Source organism: Melampsora larici-populina, assembly GCF_000204055.1.
Source record: "Melampsora larici-populina 98AG31 unplaced genomic scaffold MELLAscaffold_1, whole genome shotgun sequence".
Taxonomy (NCBI): domain Eukaryota; kingdom Fungi; phylum Basidiomycota; class Pucciniomycetes; order Pucciniales; family Melampsoraceae; genus Melampsora; species Melampsora laricis-populina.
Window position 1 is genome coordinate 3,074,656 of NW_006768765.1, and position 16,259 is coordinate 3,090,914.

The following is a 16,259-nucleotide window of genomic DNA, read 5'->3' on the forward strand; positions in this document are numbered from 1 at the left end:
GATCATCCTATTCACATCGTTGATAGAATTCCAGATGAATCACTTGAGCAATTTCTGGTCAGAAATTGCATTCCGAAAAATATAAAGTGTTGGTTTAATGGAGTATGGTACATTTCTTACATTTTATAATTTAAATAATGCAATTTCTGGCCATAAATTGATTAACTGAATGCAACCTGAGGGGACATTCACTCAAGCAGTTTCTGTAGAAAAATTGGATTCTGTGACCCTTAAAATGCCAAAATGAACCATACTATATCAAAGCAGCACTTTATATTTTGCAAGACTCAATTGCTGACAGTCATTCTCCGATCACAATCCACTATTTCTGCTATGGCTCTCCCCCACTCTATCACTTACAAACTGACTACATGACAACACGACAAAGCAGGCCCAGCCATCAGACAGAGTCTGATTACATGTCTATAGATCTTGTGGAAGAGGAACACAATGAGATGGTCTCACCTGAAATCCTCAACTTTCACAACTTTCTTCCTTTTCCAAGGTATGAGCTGTGCTTAAAACCCAGAGGACCACTAGTACCTACTCTGATCAGAGGAACTTCAATCTTGCCCAAGGACTATGCGATGGGACACACTTGACTGTCACTAAATGTGGAAACAATTCACTGTGATGCCACATCTTATCAAGGTATCAACGAGCTAAGATACTCATGCTGTCAAAGATAAAATTACTCCACATAGGTGACAATATGTTCCCACTTTCTTTCTACTGCTACCAATTCCCTGTTGCCTTGACGCTCGCAAGGAAATTAACAAAGCATAGGGGCCGAGCCTTGATTGGGTTTCGATCTCACTGCAAAACAATGTGTTCTCTGATGGGCAACTTTATGTAGCATGTTCACGCTGTACTACCTCTGCTATTACCAACGTCTCAGTATATATGAAGCAACGTGGGGGCGAGACCGCTCTAAACATTGTCCACCAGCAGTTTTTGTTCCGGCAATATTCATTGTCATGCGATAGCGATGTCTATACCTCTGATATTCCAATCTATGTTCCTCGTGTCGTTTGTACTTGCCTCTTGAGAAACGCATCAGAACACTGAGAGTTTCAGCGTTTTCCGTATTTCAAGGATTCAGAAAAGCGGGGTCAGACTGACAAGGCGTGATCACAGCTGTAAGATGTCGCGTCATAACATTGTGTTTACCGGCGAATCTGGTCTGATTCTCATCATCATGACCTTTATGCTTGCCTCTGATGCGCAATAGGGGTTCTCAAAGTAGACCCGGTTTGTAAAAACCCGGTTGACCCAGTTGACTTTTTGGCTGTGATCTGTCAAAAAATGTCAACTCGATACACAAGGTTACTGCCAAAAAGCAACCGGGTCAACTGGGTTTTCTTGAAACCGGGCCAACTTTGAGAACCCCTAATGTAGTGCCCGAGAGCATGAAAAGCGTTAGGCCTCATGTGTGCGCTGCATTGATGACAGGATGTCATACTCACGCAGCGCGTCTTGCCTACATCATCTGATTCTCATCTCGAGATTGTGGCATGATCTCATCTGCCAGAGGAAGTCAACCATCGACACTTCACAAGAATGATGTCAAATGGTGGCTTGGCTCCTAAGACTTAGTTGAAGTCAAATCAAAAATCCTTGTCACAAATTCCCCTTGAATTTGCTCGAGTTTGGGCAAAGTTGGTGAAGCTTTAGTAAATTGAGTGTAACTACTTATTATTTTGAAGATTCACGGATGAAAATCTTTCAAGTTAGTGAGTTTATGTATGTATAAGGTTCTTCTCATTTGGCACAGGTATGGGGTAGACATGACACAACTTGCACTTAAATCTACACACACAAGTCAAAGATCATCAATCCGATTCTTTGTACGCACTTCTCAAGGTTTGAGTGTTACAGCATAACATATGGGTTGTTCCTGAGATAGGATGAGTTCTGATGTGATCAAGTGTAAGTTTGTGAGATGAAGAGCTGTGATAAACAGTTTGCGTTAAGCGAAGATAAATTGTATGTACCAAGATCTTTAAAGTTTGAAATTCGCTTCAGTCCAATCTGGATTCTGATGTCGGGTGAATTGATTTGATCATCTTGGTCATGGTGTACAGATACGAGTCCGACGAATCGAATCGAATCCAATCACAAGTCAACTGGTTTGACCTTGGCTTTGGTTTTGGCCGAGGTATTCGTAAACTGATTTGACTGACTGACAGGGAAGGAATTTTTAAGATTCTTGATTTGGGTTTGATGAGCTTCTTCGTCTTGGTTAAGTTATGTAAATTTAATTTTCGGTCGGAATCGGATAGAGACAGAGAAAGCTTTGGGAATGCTTGTGATGAGTCAAAAGAGTTGAATGCTTCTTCTTGAGATGGTCATGGTCATTGGTCATTGGTGATGGTTCATTTGTGAATCTGAATGAAGAAATCCAGTCAGTCCAAGTAAAGTTGAGATCTAAGTCCGTACACAATCCATTCATCTCAGACTTGAAAACTTTTAGAATATCAACTCGATTGGATCAAATCAGTTTACTTACTCTCACTCTCACTCTCACTCTCACTATATATATATCCTAATCACTCCTTTTGTACTTCTTTTATCTCCAAATCAAATCTACTGATTGATTAATCCTTCATCTTACTTACTTACATTTAGCAAAGCCCCAAGCCTAGCTTGAGTTGATTCCTATTGAATACATACACCTTCAATTATCATATCCTTGGGGGGGGGTAATTGTGATTAATATTCCATAAGTTTCATCATCTAAATCTGAATCACGAAACAAGAAGAAAAAAACTTTATCCAATTCCACTCTTCATTCCTCCTTGCTTCTTTTCAATCTTTTTCAAAACCAATCTGATCTTTTATTGTTAGTGAAATGTCTAGAGTTGAAGATAAATCTAATCATTTTAAGACTACTTCACCAACCCATCAACATCATCGCCAGTCTACTTCACGTCCACTTAGTCAGATTCAGTCTAATACTATGAACACTAAACAACAACAACAACAAGACCAACACCATTCTCACAGAACAAACAATCCCAATAACCTTTTGAACAATAATCACATCTCACAGAGAAACTCTACGCTCAATCCCAATCATTTCATCCAATCACCACACCTTCAAACACCTCCTCGTCAAGTACCAGCTAGTCGACATTCTTACTGCGGTGCCGCTGGTCAAATTCCACAACAACCACAACCGCACTTTCTCAACCGACCACAATTTCCTACTCATGCTCCGCTTCAGATCCCAAACCAATTCAATCCATTAACCTACAAAAGACTTTCGTACATGCCAAACAGTCATCATGTATCATATCATCAAGCGTCTAATTCGATCCATTCATTGCATGGATTACCTACGATAGAAGTTCCTAATGTGAATCCTATTCAAGCATCATTCGAATCACCACATTCTTCACCTAGTTCGACCAACACTTCATATCCGATCTCTTCAATTCTCAATAGTCCTCGTAGTCCGCTTTCGAAAATTGCTAATCATCAAGAATCTCGATCAAGTTCTCATGATCAACCTGAACGAATCGTGACTGGGATCTTAAGATCTTCACTTCCTCCTCAACAAAGACCTGATCAACCAACTCTAAATCAATCACAATCAAGACCTCAGTCTATGAGTTTTACAGAACTTTCGGCTCGTCATCGGTTAGCTATCAGTCGATTTCAACAAAAACCTAGAAAATCTAATGATCCTTCTCCTCAGTTACGTTCATCTTCTTTAAGTAAAAGTCTTTCTTCACCTTCTACTAGTCCATCACATTCACCAATCGGATCACGTTTGATGAATTCAACAAATCAACCTAACAAAAAAGTGTCGAAAGAAAAAGATTCAAAAAGAAGAAAATCAGTTGAAAGTCATGAAGAAGGATGTTCACCTACTACACCCACTCATCTAAATGATCCAAGACCTAATCATCAATCAAATAGATCCTCACTTTCACCTTATGTGAAAAGTTTAAAACAAATCCAATCGGGTCAAAAGTTATCAGATCAAAGTCAATTGAATCAAGCTGAACGCAGGTTATTAGATCTTTTACCACCTTTACCACCACCTAATTTAATCATTCAAAAGAAATCGAAACCTTCTGAGATCAAAGAAGGTAAAACTGAGGGTCATCGTCGGTTCAAGGATCGGTTTAGTTGGTTTGATTATTAATCTTGGTCTCTTTTCTTTTTTGGTGAGTTTTTTTTTTTTGACAGTTTAAGTTTTGGTTGATCAATTTCTTTGGAAGTATTGGTTTGTTGATTTGAAGTTTGAACGGATTTGGGATTCTTTTAGATACGCGGTTTGGTTGAGTTGATAGTGTGTTTTTTGAAAACTTGGTTGTCTGAGCTTGTACACCACAGCTGGATGAGTTATGAAGACTTTTTAAAAACTTGATGGTCTTATTCTCTTTGATCCTGATTATATTCTTTTCTATGTTTTTTTGAAAATAATTTTATCATGTAACAGAAAGATGTGAATTTAAGTTTTAAAAATTTCGAAAAAAACCACTTTATACTTTTTAAGATTGGACTTTCTTTGTATCTTTTTCTTTTCTCTGTGATTTGGTTTTGATTTACATTGATTTTTTTTTGTTGTTTTGTATTTGAAAAAGAATTAAGAATGAGAATAAGAAAGAAAAAAATTGATGATTTATGAAATGTTTTGATAAGAAAAAAATAAGTGTACATTTTAGGTTTTCATTTTTTTTTTCATTTTCATTTCCATTTTGATTTTGATTTGATTTAATATTTTTTATAAGTTAGTATAAAATTGTATTGAGAAAAAAAATGGTCTTTTTGTATTTGGACAGTTCACTTTTCTTTTTAATTAAATTTGTTTGTTGAACACTTAAAGAAATGATATGGGTTGCAAAAGATAGGTCTTGTGGTGTTTATAAAGAAAGTTTTTGAAAGAGAATTTCAAATTGTTGATTTTTTTTGTAAATTTTTGAGATTGAGATAGGTGATAGATATGAGAACCTTTTTTTGTTTTTAGATAAGCTTTTTTTTGTTTTGAGTATGTGTGTATATTCATACATAGTTATACAGGTGAAGTATGTGATTGACAAGGTGGTTGTAATGATGAAAATAAGCTAGGTGAGGGATTTGGTTTGAGAGTGTTTTGGAAGGAATCTTTAATTTGACTTCTTCACTATTCTTTATCAATCTGACTTTCTCTTTATTTTTATCAAAGATTGAAGATGAATTTTTTCTTGAACATAATATAAGGGTACACAAACCTGGAACCCGACATGGAAAACCCATGTAAAAATCCCGTGACAACCCATCTGAATTTTGGATTTTTTTCACGGGTTTTTTTACATGGGTTGAAATCAGCTTTTTTTTTCGACCCATGGGAAAAAAAAGATAGTTGAGTTATGGACTCAACTACCCCTTCAGCTTCCACACCAACGCCAAATGTCAACCCTCCCACACCAACTCCGTCTCTGTCAAACCTTGTTCAAGCAGTTCCACCCCCTTTGATTGCAATCAGCACAAACACCGCAGGATCTCAGCCCGTTTTATCCTCAACACCTTTCACGGTTCCAACCCTTTCCCCAGCGGATTGGTTACGTCTTCAACAGCTTGTAACCACCTCAAATTCACCATCAGACAACCAACCTTCCATGCCCAATCCACCATCAGCCAACAACCCTGCTATCATGGCAACTTCAGACCCGCCTAAGAAGCCACGAGGACGACCTCAAAAGTCACCAGCAGCAGCACCTTCTCGAAAGTCTCCCCAGAAGTCTAAAGTCATTCAATCATCTCGACCGGAGTCTGATCTTCAAATTCAAACTACAGGCAAAGATGATACTCAAAGTCATAACGAGGAGAAAGACACGGATGTCTTCAAGTCTAGGAAATGCTGGTTCACCCCTGAAAGTGATGGCAAATCCAACTTAGATCTCATTGCTGAATGGTGTAGCAATTTTGAGAACTACAATTCTTGGCGCACTCAACAGAAGAAGGTAGTACGTGAGAGAGTGGCTGCTTTTCTTGTTTCCAAAGGACATGCAGAAAGAGGAGGTCAAGAGTGTGAAAAAAAAGTAAGTCTCATTTTATGTAAGTATCTATCATTGGTCCTGAATCTGCTTGTCGTGTTATAATCTAGATTGGAAATCTCGAAGCATGGTTCAGGGATGCTAATAGTCTTCAAAAAGCGACTGGCGAGGGCAATCACGACGAAGAAAGATTTGAGTTCACTGTGTCAAAAGCTGATATTGCTGTGTTCAAATGGAATAAGAGGAGGGGTAAGAAAGATGATGATGATGATCAAGGAAGTCTTCAGGGTACGTTGTTCAGTCTTGCTTCATTTATGTTGGATCGAGACTGATTGAGACTGTTTCTACAGTCAGAATTCTCCGTAGATGTCCGTGGTACGAGGAACTTGAGCCAGTTCTTCGAGACCGACCTTCCGCCCACCCTTTGGCCTCTAGAGACTCACTCGGCGAACAAGTACAGACATCGGATTCTCAATATCAAGACAAGCAGTCTCAAAGTCCAACCGGATCTGTGAACTACACATGGGACAAAACGCCACCTTGTCTTCAGTCTGAAGACAAGTTACCAGCTTCCCAAGAACACAATCAACCAACTCAGTCGAATAAAGCGACTCGACCTGTCACCCCTTCTGCTACTCCCTCTGGCAAGTGTCTACGAGTCAGCAGTAACTCGACACCCATGGTTACTGCACCTAAAGAGTCCCCTCAAGACTCTTTGGGAGGTTTCATGTCAATCTTGAATCACCTCCCCCCAAAGAAGAACGCGAGGCTAGCAAAACCCGCGCTACACAGTCTCAAGAACATATCAGTTTGAACTTTACCAAAGAAATATCGAAAATGATGACAACTACTCGAGCAACTGAATTGGCATCAAAAGAAAGCCTGGCAATTTCTAAAATGAATGTGGAGTTGCGAATCGCTCGTAGCAAGATGGTTGTAGATCTTATACGTGGAAACATGGACCCAGTTGCAGCAGAGGCCCTGGCTTTGCGCTTGTTACCCGATGTCCAGCCATCTCAATTACCAGATGCCGAGGCCACTCAATCAGGATCTCATTCACACACCACCCAAAGTGAATAGAGACAATTTCACTTTGGCTCTATTCAAAACCTCATCAAATCAAGTAGGTCAATGTTGTTGAGGATACCTAGATTGATTACAATCTATTTTCATCGAGTAATGTTTGGTTATTGAGGATGTCCGAGATGTCTTATTTCTTATAGTATATGTGTCTGAAGGAGTTTGATCCTATCGAGTTATTTTGAACTATTCGAAAATTAGTTTACTATTCGTTACTTGATACCTTTAAAAATATGTGAGATGACTCGTTCGAGATCAAATCGATCTTCAAAATTAAAAAAATGTCGTTTGTCTTTTATTTTCTAAAATGTTTGTCTCTCTCTCGATCTTCTAGTTTGGTTCAGGTTGCAGTGTGAAAGTAAAGAAATAAAAAAATTCAATTTCAAACACAAAATTTTTGATCGATTTGGACTAATTAGCGTACAAATCAGTTGATTGATTCACCAAAAAGAAGAAGTGAAAGGAAATGAGTTCATTCAAAAAAACGGGTCTAGAGACAAATGTGTGAAATCTTCGATTGACTACTTTGAGTACACAGAGTTCCTTTTCTTCTCCAAAGCTGTCTGTACACAATTCAATACCCTTTTTCAATACAAAAATCACGGAATAAACAATCACGGCGTTGATGTCCCACTGAGTCCAAATCACAGGGGCAAAAATTGATGCTCACAACTATGTGAGCGTTGAAATTTTCCTGTTTTGTTCCCATTCGTTTCCCATTTGTTTCCAATTTGTTTCCCATTTGTTTCCCATTTGTTTCCCTTTTCTTTCTGTTTGTCAGCTGATTACGTGATCATCAGGAACTGAGCAGACAAACTAAGCCTTCCTCAGCATTTATTCCTGAGCAAAGAAGTCTGAGGAAGGGCTGATCCATCTGCTCAGCTGATCCTGAGCGGCATTCCATGGTTCAGTAAGTTCCAAGGGATGCCACCAATGTATAGCTTAGGGGCTGAGCTGAACTGAGTATTTCCTTAGCTAAGTCTCTGAAGTATCCCCCAGATGGATCACAGAGCGCCAAGCTTGCCTCAAGCTTCATGGCTCCGGAATGAAGCCTGAGGCCCGTCTGCTCGTTCAACTGAGCTGCTCAGTTATTCCTCAGGGGCATCCCTGAGATCAGGAGGATCCGGAGGATTTCACTGCTCATTGGATGAGGGGCTGCTCAGTTATTCCTCAGGGGCATCCCTGAGATCAGGAGGATCCGGAGGATTTCACTGCTCATTGGATGAGGGGCTGCTCAGTTATTCCTCAGGGGCATCCCTGAGATCAGGAGGATCCGGAGGATTTCACTGCTCATTGGATGAGGGGCTGCTCAGTTATTCCTCAGGGGCATCCCTGAGATCAGGAGGATCCGGAGGATTTCACTGCTCATTGGATGAGGGCCTGCTCAGCTAGTCCTCAGGGACATTCCTGGCCGGATCAGAAGGCTCCAAAGGATGTCACTGAGTATTGGCTGAGGGGCTGCTCAGTTGATCTCAGCCCCTCAGTGTGAAAAACTTTATCCAGGGATATCACTGAGGATTAGCTGAGCAATGAGCAGATAGGATGACACTTTTATCAGGCTTCATTCCTTAGCAAGGAAGTCTGAGAAAAGTCCGGCCCATCAGTGATCCAGTCAGGGGATGCTACTGAGTATTTGCTGAGCAGCTCAAATGGGACGCCCCTGGGCAGGCTTCTTCACTGAAAAATGAAGCCTCAGGAAGGTATAGTTCATGTGCTCATCTTCATTTTGAACAAATTGCTGAGTATTCAGTGCCTCATGAGCTGATCCTGAGTACTCATCGGGAATCAGTTATTGCTCATCCAAGATGGAAATGAGCCTTCTCAATAAATGTCAAGTACAATATGAGAACCACAGGATGATCACCTGAACACAAACAAGATTGTGAATTGAATCAATCTGAAAGAAAATGAATCTTTTTTGGAGAATTCCAAAAAGTCTACAACGCTCACATGTATGTGAGTATCTATTTTGGCCCCTGTGAATAAGCCATCCTTTGTGCTGGACAGGATGGCTCATCTACAGTCTCTGAGTGACTGAACATGCTAATACCTACCATTACCGATCCATCCACAATCAAGAAGTTGTGGATGACTACACAAGCTGCAATCCAATCACATACAAACGCAGCATCTTTGGCGTTGCTGATTGACAGTCGCAGCTCGTGAAGGGAGCCGAATCGCATCTGTAACAAGCCGTTGCAGTGTTCAGATGCGATTCGGACTTTGGAGATCGATTTGTTGAAGTGATTTTGAGCTTCTGATAACGGCCCACTTCGTGATTGTTTGAAGACCGGAACGATATGTTCAATTGAAGCATAGCCAGAGTCGGCTAGAATATACTCTCCATGTGAAAAATGGGAGGACATATTCTGATATAACTACACATAAAGGATTCATAATATCAGCTTGAGAGAGAGGATAGAGAGTGATGAAATGAATGCACTTACACGAGTAGACTTCAACACTCGTTGATCGTGTGCGCTACCACACCATCCATGATGGGCGTATAGTATCTTTCGCTGATCATCGCATATTATAAGAGAGTTCAAAGCATATATCGACTTTCGTGTGTAGTAATCCTCTTTATTTTTTGAGGGCGCAGATGCTAAAGGTACCAACGTTCCATCAATAAAGCCTACACAATCTTGAAACCACGAAGAACGACCAATTTGTTGCTTAATTTTCGCTCGCTGATCTACATTTGGCCATTGTACATATTTGGACTCGAGCTGGAGAATTGCGTGGATGCAGCGTTTTGTATAGTTATCGACACTGCCCTCTGAAAATCCAAGAACAAACCTTTTCAGTACAAGATCAGACGAGTGGCTTGTGAAAAGATCATGACTTTGACAAACCTGCCAAAGAAAAAAGTTTTGCTTTCATAACAAGAGAGCCTCCATTTCCCGATAAGCCTAAATTTGCCAAAGCCACCAATAGTTGCCACTGGACCGGTGCCTGCTGACAACTTGAGTTATTGTAGAAGATAGGACATGATCCTATTTGGTGGAGAAGATTTGTAAAGTCTGCCCTTGACATGCGTGCCTAGACTCAAAAGGAAAGGAAAATGATTGATCAACTATGTAATTTACAGAATGATATTAAAGGAAAGAGCTCACCGCCATCAACCAAGTGCGATCGGTCTCATCAAACCACGCTTGAAAAGTCTGAGCCTTCAGACTACAACGAGGCCTGCGATGCCTGGGTAGAGGGTATCTTTGTCTTTTCGTTTCTTCTCGGATCTTCAATAAAACTCCTAGAATCGATTCATCATCTTCTAGTCTTCTCTTCCGTTGATTCATGTAGGCCCTGTTGTCCATGGAAGATAACATCATGATTGCGTAAGAAAATATAATGATACGTTCTTGATGACCAATATTATTGTCCGAATCGTCGTGGTTGCCATCGTCGTGGTCATCGTCATCAGAATTTATGAAAGACACCATAATTAAACCAGCAATTAAGTTTTGAAGGAGAGATGGGGTAGTGGATGGAGTTATGGTTGAGGTAGAAGCAAGAAGAGACACATGAAGTAAGATAGAGGCGTCAAGTGATGACAGAAGCTGCCTGCGGACAGAGATTCGAGTCATAATTTAAATATAGGGATGGGTTGGGTTGATGGGTTGGGGCGTACAAACCTGTCCAAGGCAACCCATTTAAAAAACCCGTGAAAAAAATCCAAAATTCAGATGGGTTGTCACGGGATTTTTACATGGGTTTTCCATGTCGGGTTCCAGGTTTGTGTACCCTTAATGCTACTTCACCATTACCCAAAGACTGACTGAGTAAAGAACCAGTACAAGTCAAACATAAAATGGATGCATAAGAAACTTTGTTAGTTGATGTGAAAGAGACCTTCAGCATGATGATCTGTACCATTGGTGTTTCCTGGATCACAGAGTGAGATACCGTGGTGGAGTTACCATTCAAAGGCAAAACAAAATGAAAAAGAATCAATACCTAGAGTACAATTGAAATCCAAAGCAAGTGATTTCCAACCCATCAAAACCTGAAACCAATAAAATGGGATGTATGGGTGCATCTTTGGGAGGCAAAACATTCTTCTCAGTTATTTGATCCCATCTGGTCAGGACCAGGGATGCAAGTATGAGCATGAGTATACCCAAATCATACTGTATGGGTTTTGGGCTTGTGGGGCAGTAATGGTACTCCTAATGTGGACTGAGTGAGTTATACTGCACATCAGAAAGCTATGGTGGCTCTAAGGTGCCACTTGAGTCAGACTCACATTGTCAGATTTGTCAAAAATAACATTCCTGACCTCAAAAAAGGCCCTGCTGAACAAAGTGCAAGCTTGGCCAGCCCTATCTGGTCATTGTCAGGGTGGCTACAATTATAACTCACGATTTGGTCTAGTCAACAACTCGTGAGGAGGTCCTGAATGATATTCCGCTGGGTACGGGGAATATGTAAGCTTGATATCTATTGAGGAACGCCGGAGAAAGGTAGGTATATTAGTATTTCCTAATATAAAGGGTTTTGATTTAATATAAAACTGGAATCACAGGCCCACTGTAAGTTAACAGATGGTAGCAGGTCAAGCCTGGGCCGTGATTATCTCTAAAACTCGAAAGTTTAAGAGCAGCCTGGGATTTAAAATCCACAGGGATCTTGCCAACTGTTCAGTTGCAAGACCTGGGTCCTTGACCAGAAGAATGGAAGAGAAAGACTAACCTGTGATAGATTCACAGATAGCGTAACTCAGCAATGGTGGGGTTTTAGTGATTAAAGGAAATTTTTATAAAAGGCGTGACACTGATTTAATAACTAATTTCAAAAGGGAACTAATATGATTATTCTTCGGGAATTTCTTACTAGCTAGCAATTGAAAAGAGATAGAATTTCTTGCTTTAGACTTCTTGGTTCTAAATAGAAATATTGGTATGGGTAAAATCAGGTAAGGTCCGTTCTTTTCTGATTCCTCACCAGGTATTTATACCTTTCTGATGTCTTGGTTCAGCTTGTGGTAAATGCTGCGCAGCTTTCTCTTCCAAGCTAATGATCTAGTTGCTTCGAAATGTTCCTTGCCTTCCTTACGTGATATTGTATCCGTTAGTATAGTTTTAGGTAAGACATTTCAGTAGTATGTTTATTCTGTAATAATTTGTTCTCATGATCCTTTCTTGGCATGATTAGTTTGTTAGGTAATCTATGGATTTTTTGGCTTCCTCCGACCTAGTTCCCTAGAAGAGTAATTCTTTTCTAGAATTTCTCTCAATGAATTCAATTCTTCATTATGTAAGGATATCTCTTTCCCGCGACTTTTGATACTAAGCCGGGAAACAATGTCGGTGTTTTAATATATACTTGTGTTCTATATTTTTTATATGTTACTATTTTATTTCTATCATTAGTTATATCGAAGTTCCTTACTTTGATAGCTTTTGGGACCTTTGAAACTAGGTCTAGAAGTTGTGTGTTTTATTAAGTTGCATTTTTACATTTGTTGTCTGTGTTGTAAAAATGTAGAAAGGAAGTGAAATATTTTTATTATATTATTATTTTTTTATTGTAGCTCTTTTGGCGCTTCATGCTTAAGAGCTCGAGAGCTGACAGTCATATTATGATCTTGACCACCTCAATAGGACCCTGGACAGCTTGTATTGAGGCACATGATGTAAAAAAATTCTTACATCACATATACTTGACTGAAGTTTGAATTCATAAAAATTTGATACAGTTCCTTGCTCTTTCCTGAACAAGGCCCAGCAAGAAGCAAGGGGCTTGGTCAATTTTGGAATCCATAGCAATACAAATGTGCAGACTTTTTACAAGCTATGGAATTCACAGCAAACATAAGGAAATATTCTTTACATTGAGTGCCTCAATAGTAGCTCTCCAGGGTCCTCTTCAGCCTCCTTGTTGACAATGTGGGAAGATTTAAGAGATGCTTGATTGCCATAAAAGACTACAATCAAGGCTTATAGGAGCTTTTCAGAACTCAAGGAATTATTTTACAACTAGTTAGTTAATCAGGATGGGCAATACAATAGAAAGAAAATCAGATGAACGCATTGTTCTTATTAATTAAATCACTGGATCATTTTTGTTTCTCTTGCCTTTTTCATTGTAAGTTTTTTTCTTCTTATAACTAACTTGAATAGCTCTAGCCTTTAGTGTGCTCATCTTGATCTCAAGTTTTTTGCATGAGGATCTTCATAATCATTGGCCTTACTTTCTTTCCTCTTGTGATTTTTAAAGAATTTCTATAGTGGGAACCATCAAGAGCCACTTAATTGGATAAGTTTTCAAAAAAGATTGTCAAAGTCACCAATATCACTCAATTCAAAAATCAAGATATTTTTGGGGTCCTCTTGTTCCGGGCTATTCACAGATATCCTCAGAAGACCCACTTTTGAAAGTCTTGTTCTTTTTGACCATACATACGGTTAAGAGTGCACCAGGTGAAAACCGGATTGTTTGTTGTAATTACAAATTCCTCGGTCTGTGGCTTCTTGCCTCTTGATGGTTCCCACTATATTAATAAAAAAAGATGTGATCAAGCCACCTGGCCCATGATTTGATTGAAGATTGCCACATGTCTCAACATTATCCAGGGTTAGCACTTGTTCAGCAGGGCTTTAAAATTCAATATTTTTCCAATTTATCTTTTCAAAAAAAACTACAAAATCCTAGTCCATCGATTTGTTTCCATGCTCCTCCTTTATCAACCTAATGGCTCATTTGAAACTGTTTGTACCTACAAAATTCACAATAAATTTCTTTTGCATCTTGAGTTTGTTTCAAGTTGTGTTTTATTGTAGTTTATCTAGTACATGGCAAACAAAACAAAATTACGGAAATATCAATCTGTTTTGTTCTGATTGGGGTGTTTCTTCCAATGTGAAAATTTTGGTGAATATCCTCAATCCCAAGTATTGATCAAAGCTCTCTGACTTGCACTACCCAGAGCATGCCTCACAAGATGAGGAGCTTGTTGAAGGACTCTTCAGTTCAGCTTTGGAAAAGTTGGTCAGCTACCCCAGACTCTTCCCCATCACTGACCCCCTCTACTTCACACATATCATTCAATCAGGTTGATATTGTTACTTCATCTGCCACTATTCAATCACCCAAATTGATTCAGACATCTGAGCTCACCTTGTACCAGCAGGTAGATTATCCAATTGTCCTGGCCAATCTCCACTGGTGTGGTGGAATGTAAGTTGTCTTTACTCACTGACATCTGAACATATGTTGTTGTATGTATTTCTTTGTTTCACAGGTAAACTCTTTGAATTTCCAGGCTCTTGCTTCCTTGGCACACATCTATCTTACTATTGCGGCTATGTTGTGTGCCTCAGAACAATCAAAACAAATATTTTCTTTGGCCACTGATATTTCTGTTCCTCAAAGAGGTTCCTTAACACCTAAGTTCATTGTGATGTTGGTTGTAGGGGATGGTGGAGAGCAGGTATCACCACCATTGACCAGTCCTCTGATGTTCTTACTTGCATTGCTCTGTTCAAACAACATATGAAGAATAAGAAAAAAACACAATGATTAACTAGATGAGTATACTTGATCTGTGTTTTCTTGAGAGAACCACCATAACACAGGTGGTTCGTAGGTCCATGACGACTTGCGGTGACCGCAGGAGGTAAGAATGAGATACCCGCATGGCACTCGGCCCCGAGGCTGACTAGTGACACTCTGCCGTGCACCACAGGAAAGGTTTTTCGCTCTCACACCTTTCCTTCTCATACCTCGCTGCTCTAGGCCCTCAAGCGCTAGAGCCTTTCACCGCAAGTCCATCTACCGTAGTAGCTCAAGACACCCTTGGGGTTTAGAGCTACTAGCTTTTTTGTTGATTAATTTCCAAAAATTTTCCCAATTTCTTTTTTCTTCAAACGCCAATACAACACATAAACAAACCCGGAAAGAAAGAAAGAAATATCAAAGAAGATGGACGAGGCGATAGCGCTAGCGGAAGCAAAAGCAGCCAGGTTGACATTGACCAGGATGAGGGCAGCGGCGACGGGACAACAGCCTGGCCCACGATTGGCTACACCCAGACGAGCCAAAACTATCCCCCGAGAAGGAGGCAACCCGGTTGACGACCTAGACGGAGATCCAATAGACGGGGAGCCAACAAGAATCGAAGGAGGAGAGACGGATAGCGAAGAAGAGTTAGAGGAAACTCAACAGGTCAAATCTCAGATCGACGTCGACACCCTACAGTTACTAAACGGATCCTTAATTCCATCAGAAGAGGACGACAACACCTCCTGGAGGCCAGAGGCAATCCAAAGACGGGAAGAAGGCAAGGGGAAGAGACGAGCGTCGTCTTCAGCGCGCTCACCCTCACCGATATTCGATTCAGGAGACAAATCTCAACTGCACTTTGAAGATGGTAAGCAGAGTTTTAGATCTGGAAATTAAACATCCATGACAAGTAGCCAAGATCCTCGAAGAGGTTGGCAAATTCCGAGCTACCCAGATCCCAGACAGGGGGGAGCCGAGATGCAAGAAAGTCTGATGGCAATCCCAAGATCCCAAATAAGTGGGGGGATGAAGAGACTGACAGGAAGACAAGAAAGAGTCTGACGAACCTGTGTTCTTTGAATTGGTTACGATTGAACAGGAAATTCACCCATCCAACCAAACGATAGGGTGGAGTACCTATTTGCGAAAGGTCGCCGTGCAGAAGCAATGGCCTTACTCGACCAGTGGGATCGGTGTGAAAATCCAAGAGCAAACTCCATCGCTTGAACATACCCAGTGGCAAGCGGAAGCGGGCTTCCAAGCACACGACCTTACGCACTCATCGCGGAAAACCTAACCAATAGCACGGAGTCGCTAGGAAACCTGCCACTAACCAAGAGAGAGCGAATTCAAGAGCCGACTCGACAAGCCGCTCTCAGGAAACAGCCCCTCCATAACCCTACCGAGCCAGGCAAAATAGAGAGAAGAGGTTACGAAAATCAACCAAGAAGGGAGCGAAACCCCGAGAGACACGACAACCACTCTACGGCAGAAGATACTCCCGAGAGAAGAAGTGCTCACCTTCCTACCCCCTACACAAATCGGCCAACGGAAGAACCCCCACAAAGACTTCGATATGTTCATTACAAAGATCGACAAAATTTACGACACGGCCTCAGCCGCTCTGAAGGTCAAGAAATGAGACTTCCCGCCCCCAGCCAACCATCAAACCAAACTCGAGAGATCCTA

General features: G+C 40.6%; 2 protein-coding genes across 2 annotated transcripts; both read left to right on the forward strand.

Annotated features, from left to right (window-relative positions):
* Positions 1-2,851: 2,851 nt before the first annotated feature.
* MELLADRAFT_58711 (uncharacterized protein) lies at positions 2,852-4,153 on the forward strand (the record flags this gene model as incomplete). The annotated part of the gene is made up of 1 exon (XM_007403698.1): positions 2,852-4,153. The coding sequence occupies one exon, from the start codon at positions 2,852-2,854 to the stop codon at positions 4,151-4,153; it is 1,302 nt and encodes a 433-aa protein (XP_007403760.1).
* Positions 4,154-14,990: 10,837 nt separating this feature from the next.
* MELLADRAFT_101380 (uncharacterized protein) lies at positions 14,991-15,797 on the forward strand (the record flags this gene model as incomplete). The annotated part of the gene is made up of 2 exons (XM_007403699.1): positions 14,991-15,438; positions 15,670-15,797. 2 exons carry the CDS (start codon positions 14,991-14,993, stop codon positions 15,795-15,797), a joined length of 576 nt encoding a protein of 191 aa, XP_007403761.1.
* Positions 15,798-16,259: the final 462 nt, after the last annotated feature.